This window comes from Manihot esculenta, chromosome 14 (assembly GCF_001659605.2).
Source record: "Manihot esculenta cultivar AM560-2 chromosome 14, M.esculenta_v8, whole genome shotgun sequence".
Lineage (NCBI taxonomy): Eukaryota > Viridiplantae > Streptophyta > Magnoliopsida > Malpighiales > Euphorbiaceae > Manihot > Manihot esculenta.
Window position 1 is genome coordinate 26854026 of NC_035174.2, and position 7614 is coordinate 26861639.

The 7614-nt window shown below is 26.1% G+C and overlaps 1 protein-coding gene across 1 annotated transcript; it reads left to right on the forward strand.

Annotated features, from left to right (window-relative positions):
• The first annotated feature begins 5672 nt into the window (after window positions 1–5672).
• On the forward strand, window positions 5673–7360 carry LOC110630914 (60S ribosomal protein L44). Its single transcript, XM_021778559.2, has 4 exons — window positions 5673–5806; window positions 6594–6773; window positions 6935–7009; window positions 7126–7360. Exons 1-4 carry the CDS (start codon window positions 5804–5806, stop codon window positions 7183–7185), a joined length of 318 nt encoding a protein of 105 aa, XP_021634251.1. The 5' UTR covers window positions 5673–5803; the 3' UTR covers window positions 7186–7360.
• The last annotated feature ends 254 nt before the right edge of the window (window positions 7361–7614 follow it).

Genomic DNA, 7614 nt, shown 5'->3' on the forward strand with positions numbered 1-7614 from the left:
TTTAATAAAATTATTATCAACATATATTTTTAAAAAAATTATTATAGTCAAATTATAATGTAGATTGTCTGTTAGAAAAGTAATTTATTGCTTAACTTTATCTTAACACAATAAAAAATTTTAAAATTATTAATGTATATTTTATTTTACATAAAATTATTAATTTTCAATAATAAATTACGTAGAGTTATTCATAATTGAAATATATAATTAATTTTTCAGCATATATAATTTTTATTTATTAATTATTATATATAACTTTATTTTAGTATAATAAAAATGTATTATTTACAAGGATTTACTATTACTATAAAATTTTCACATTTTCACATTTTTTCATTTTGAAATTTTATTTTAATAGTATTATTATTTTAAATTTTATAAATAAAAATTAATGTCTTAAACTTACTTGAAAATAATAAAATTTGAAATGCTTAAATAATATATATATATATATATATATATATATATATATATATATATATATATATATATATATATTTATTTATTTATTTGCATAGAAATTTAAAAATATAAACTTTTTACAATGTATTTAATATACAATATATTATATTATAACATATAAGTAATTAATTTTTTAAAATATTTATAAAATTAAATTAAATCATTAAATTCATCTGTAAATATAAAATTTCTATTTATATGATCATATAGAAAATTTCAAATTAAAAAATTTAAATTAATGTGTTAACTTAGTCATAGAATATAAAATTATTAAAAATTTGAATACTTTTAAATTCATTAATTATATTATTAAAAATAAAAATATTATCATATAATAATAATTTTATCTTTATATTTATTTCTATAATATTAAAATAATAAAATTATATCGATTTAATTTGTGACATTTATATCCATCATAAAAAAAAATATTAGTAATAGATTATTTGTGGTTAAATATTTTAGTGACTATAAATATTTGTTGTTAATATTTTTTTAATATTATTAAAATTTTAATTATTATAAACAAAATAATATTAAAATTATTTTAATATAATAAAATAATAATATTAAAAAACAAATATTATACAAATTCAATAGCGTCAGTCACTAAAGACTATTATTGATAATTATTATTAAAAGTTATTGCATATAACTTTATGTTGAAAGATTTAGCGAAGCTACGTAGTTACGAATTGATTTTGTTTAGTGGTAGAAAAATTTCTCGCTAAAATTTTAGATTATATCTGATAACCGCTGGATTTCTTTTCTTTTCAGGCCGGGCCAAGACCCATAATAATGTAGATCGGTCCAAAGTCCAGAGCGCTTCAAAAAAAGCATGCCCACAGCAATGAACCGATCTGAAGACATCAGCCGATTTGGGTCACCTTCGAGCCCAGAATCTGCTGTGTTAAAGCCAGCCCCGCAATGGGACCCAAGGATGAACAGCAGGTCCGGTCTATTCGCAGCCCTTCTTGCACGCACTCTGGGAAAATTAAATGACCGCTGACATGAGTAAGGGGAACTGACACCACCGTACGTATGGAACTGAATGATAAAGACAGACGTCCCTGTAGCAGAGAACCCGTTAGACGTTATGGTGAAAAAAAAAAAAAAGAATAAAGGGAGAGAGACACCCTCCTCTCAAGCTAAACTAACTCAATTATTATAAATTTTAATTTTCTATGGATTACAGTGTATCAATATTTTACATTAAAAGTTTTAGCAATATATTATAATAATAAAAATAAATTGCTTTGCAACCGTTGCATTGTCTTTTTATTATTAGATGAGTTTAAATACACATCACTAAAAATATTAATTTTAAATATTTTTTTAAATATGATTTTTTATATTAATTATATTTTTAATATTAATTTAAATTATAATAAAATTTAATATAATAAATTAAATTTTAATATAAATTATTAATCGTAGTTGTGAAAGGTTGAACGCGCAAGGGGAATTCGGCAGCGCAAAAAAAAAAAAATGTAAAATTCAAGTAATATAAAGCTAAATGCAATAAAGTAAATTACTAAAATATCAAATTTAAAGCTAAATATGCTAAAGTCAAACTGAAATATCAAATATAAAACACTAATAATTAAAACATTAATAAAAAATTTTAAAAATTCACAAGTTAAAATTTAAAATTTAAAATTTAAAAAAACTCAAAATTCAAATAATGTCACTTTCTCCAAATGACTTCATAATTGTTTCTTTTGTCCTATCCATAGTCTCATAAATATACGCTATTGGAGGCATTTTCTCACTGTCAACCAATCTAAGCACCAGTACTAATGGACCAAATAACTTAAGAATATAAACTATTTTATTCCAAGAGCTAGGCATCAAGACAATACTACTTGCCCTCTTACTAGAATGCTCTTTTGACCACTTACTTGAAGTCCATTCTTTAGAAATAAACATCTTTCTTAAATTTATCTTCTGCTTATGTATACATTGAAGGTTGAGAAAATCAGTTGCAAATCTTGTGATAGCAGGCCTAACCAAGTCTCTATCATCTGTGAATCTCCTTAACATATTCACAACACCTATATACCTATTCAGAGTAATTGCCCTCTTAATAAAGTTATGAATTTGGGGCATTTTTCCAATATCCTCTAGGATTAAATTTATGCAATGGGCAGTATAAGGAGTCTAATACAAATGTTGTTGCTTGACTTGTAATAATTTTCCTAAAAACATAACAAATTAATTTAAATTAACATTTAATCAATACATGAACTAAATAAAAAGTAAACTTAATTAAAAATACCTCCAAGCACACAGTTGCTAGCTTTGTCTATCACAATTTGCACCATATTCTCTTCACCAACACGTTGCACCACTTTATCAATAAGTTCATACATTTTTTCACCAGTCTTTGTGTACTCTGAGGCATCCATAGACTCAAAAAAAAAAAAAAAAAAAAGAAACAGTTTCCTTTGGTGAATTCACTAAGAAATTAATCAAAGTCCTCTACTTCTTATCAGTCCAACCATCCACCATAATAGAACAACCAAAATTTTTTCAATCTTCCCCGTACAATGCCATTGACTTCCTCACATTATCAACCTCTTCTTTTAATAAAGACACTTGTAACTCATAAAATGATGGTGCCTTCAAACCAATCCCATATTGACCAATAAATTCTATCAAGACTTGAAAGGTTGGATGATTTACCATATTAAAAGGAATTGTCGTACAATAGATCCAACGAGTTATATCTTTGCAAGATTTCTTTCACAATTCCTTTTTACATATATCATTGATAGTGGTTTGCTTCAATTTGGAATTCTTCCTATCACGCATCGCTTTTTCAGTATATTTGGAAAATATACATTTAAAGTACCTTTCGTCATTTGCTTCTATATAGAATTTAAAACTTTACTACTTGCTTCTTTTGATTTTAAGCCTCCAACTCTTCCGCTAATACGAACATCAACTTCATCTTCATCTTCATCTTCATCTTCATCTTCATCTTCATCATCACCAATCACTTCAATATCTTCAAAATCTAGTAAGTTACCTTGAAAAAAATGCTTTAATTCAACCTTTTTTTGCATGAAATCTTCACTATAAAAAAATTGTTCACTAACGAGAGAAAAATTTATTGTTAAATAATAAAAATTGATCGTTGAAAATCACTAACGACCATTTTATTCAGTTGTTAAGTTGTCATTAAAGGATCTATCTTTAAAAATTTTTAACGAGGATATTGTACATCAGTCGTTAATACTAATTACAACGATACTATAATCAATCGTTAAAATTATAATAATAATGACAATTTTGTCTTTCATTAAAGATAATTAATACGGTCATAAAAAATTTAATAACGACAATAAAACTTATCCTTAAAATTTTAATAAAAAATATTATTTTTTTATATAATAATTTTAAAATAGTGATAAAATAAAAAATAATTAAATACTAAGAATAATTGTGTACACAATATTTTTCATAAAATGAAAAAGTTTAATTTGTACTCATTGTGAGTTTATATAATCTATAAGTTATTTTGCTTGTTAATTTATAGTGACTTTAGGTGATACCTCATTCTTTCTCTTTCCGATGTGGAATTTGAAAAAAAATGTGAACTTGCACTTTAACTACCAACACTTGAATTTTTAACAAGAATATTTTATAGCAATCATTAAAGTTTAATGTAATAAGGACCAATTATATTATCGATCGTTATACATATATGTCATTAATGAGAAAAAGTTAAACCGGTAATTATCTTTTTGTCGTTAAAAGCTATATTTCTTATAGTGCTTGTACTTCTTCACGTACATGTTTAGAACACTTCTTACACATCATCGCATTTCGATAATCTCCGACTATATATTGTTTTGCTTGGTATATTCCTCCCTTTGTAAATTTGTTGCAAAAGTTACAAATGAGGTCATTTGTGTTAGGAGGCTTTACTAAATTTACATACTTCTATATCGAGTCTTTTCTGATAATCCATCACTTTGAGTACCACTTGATCCAACATCGGAATCATTCATCTTCCTCAACAAAAAAAAATAAAAATTAGTGATTTAAATAATAATTTCCCTAAATTTTCACAACTCCAATTCATATATCAATTTCACAATCACTTCACAATTACACATTACAATCATAAAATCCACATTAACATTTTCACATTCACAATTGACAACATGATTTATATATTATAATCACATGATCACAATTCACAAAATACAAATTCACAATTAAACACTATTTTATTATAATCTTTACTTTGCTAATGCTAGCTAAATCATAAATTGTTAAATTTATAATTTCACAATCAAATTCATAATACACTATGCACATTCATAATACACTAGATGCCGGAACTGACGCTTAGTACTCCTTGCATCTCAAACGCACCTATCACAAGACCGTTGGTACTAATTTTTGTTAAAAATTGATATAAGTTTTTAATAATTTTAGTTTAAATAAAATACTAATGTAATTATTTAAATAAGTGAATTTTTTAAATAAAAATAAAAATTTTTAATTTTTTTTATTTAAAAGGGTATTTTTTGAAATTCTAATATTCTTATTGCTTTCCATATTTATATAAATTATAGATAATAACATTATTAATGTAACATAATTTTATAATATATATTTATAAAAAATATAGTTATATATTTTTAAAATTAACCTTTACTAATTTCATATATTTTGATTACTTTATAAAAATAAACATCAATTATGTAAATTTTACAATATAAAAGATACATTTCTTAAAATTTAATTTATTTTTATAACAAAATAAATTTATTAAAATCAAGTAATAAATACAACCTCCATCTTAAATATAAGGTTAGATAATTATTGTTAATAGAGCAAATTACAATTCGGTCCCATAAAAAAATTTATTAGTAAAGCATTCTTATATTTTTTAAAAATTTATTAATTAGTTATTTTATTAATTTTTATTATTAAATATTATAAAAATTTTAAAATACTCTAAATATAAAAAGATTAATTGATATATTTTTTATAAAATTGAAGAATGAATTAGTAAAATTTTTTAAATTATAAAAATAAATAATAAATTATATTAAAATTAATGAAAAGATTAATTAATAAATTGTTTAAAATGTTAAAAATATTTTAATTTTTTTTTAATACTGAGAGTTGAGCTAAATAATAATTTTATTAAATTCCGGCCCAGAAATAAATCCGGCCCAAGTGAAATGAATCAAGATCATAGTGAACCCTAACCCATCACGCAGGCAGCTATAAAACCTTATCATCTGTCTAAAGGGATTCTAAGCGGCTCTTCTCCTCACAAGCTCTGGCACTCTAGGGTTTTCAGAACGCTATCAGAATGGTAGGCGGATATCGCTTGTTCTCTTGTATCTGCATCTGGTCTTTTTAGGGTTTCTATTTTATTTTTTGACGTTAATACGTTGAAAGTACTTTTCAATTTTATTATGCCAATATTCACTTGTTCTCTCTGTTTTCTTTATCTAGTCTCTTTTAGGGTTTCTTTTTGGATGTTAATGCGTTGAAATTACATTGAAGTTGTATTGTTAAATCTTTTTCTGTGCTTGCTTTTATTGTTTTTTAAGGCTATTTTGCTGTTTGACCTCCAACCCATTAATGGATTCTTGGAAGTGGATTTTTGGTATTTTTTTCATTTGCAAATGTTGGTGTTGATTATGGACTTTACCTACAAAATGGATTCTTGAATTTGTAGTGTTTGGAGTGAACATCGTGTGTGCTTTTCCTTTGGTTACTTGAGTGGGTTGAAACTGGTGAAGTTAATTTAATACACTGACGACGGAAGCAATAGGTTAGTGCGCTGAGAAAATATAGTTTTAGACAGCTGGATCTGCGGTTATTGTTAAGGCTTGCTACTGATTTGCAATAAGTGAACAGGTCTGCAAAACCTGTCATCAAGTTATTTTGTGTTTGGTCTGATGATGTATGTTCATGAATTTTTTGGATGCATTATAGTGCTGTTTGTGTGGTTAAGGATTGTTTGTCCGAATTGAAATTTACTGTTTTCTCTACCCCATTCAGTTATAATACGTGGCAGAAAAATGAAGTTTTAAATTGTGTGCTAAGTGATTCTATTTAGGTTAGCTTTTCTGATGATAAGCTGTGTTTCATAGGTGAACGTTCCCAAGACGAAGAAAACATACTGCAAGAGCAAGGAGTGCCGAAAGCACACTTTACATAAGGTCACACAGTACAAGAAGGGCAAGGATAGTCTTGCTGCACAAGGGAAGAGGCGTTATGATCGGAAGCAGTCAGGTTATGGAGGTCAGACAAAGCCCGTTTTCCACAAGAAGGTATAGTTTAACATCCAATATGTGCAACTTTTCCCTGTCTGAAGATGATTGATTTTTATGATGGAAAAGCCAAATAATAGCTATAGCAATCACTGTGATTGCCATAAAGATGTAGGTGGCTTCAACCTGGAACATTAAATGTTGTATTATTTTTTGAACAGGCCAAAACTACTAAGAAGATTGTTCTGAGGCTGCAATGTCAAGGTTGCAAGCATGTATCTCAGCATCCAATTAAGGTTTGCCTCTTAGAACATCTTGTATTATTATTATTATTATTTGCCTTGCGGCTTTGCCTTGGTTATCCGTATTACTTCATTTTGTAATGTAAGCCAATTGCTTATTATTTCTGCAGAGATGCAAGCATTTTGAGATTGGTGGAGACAAGAAGGGAAAGGGAACTTCTCTTTTCTAAATGCTATTTTATGGATATGTTTTTTGGATGTGTTTCATTGTTAAGAACTTTGCTGGAACTGGGATGATCCTAGAGTTTTTGTTCTGACTTCATTTTGTTGGTTATCTTGTTATTTCTAGACATCTACTACTAGTTTATTATTTTAATTTACTCAATAGCAATCAACTTTTAGTCAGAACTATCTTAATCCAGTTTTAATGATTCATTTTTTGTTTGAATGGCACACATCTTTAGAGTTAGGGTGATTTATAATTTAGTCCCTGGATATTGCCATTATTAACAAGTCAGTCCCTGTATTTTTAAAAATCTATTAAAACGTCTTTATGATTTGTTTCCGTCAATGAAATAGTTCTTTCGTCCTATTTTTTGTTAAAATTAGATAAAGGAGGAGTTAAAATTAACGGAAAATAAGATAAAGGAGGAGTTAAA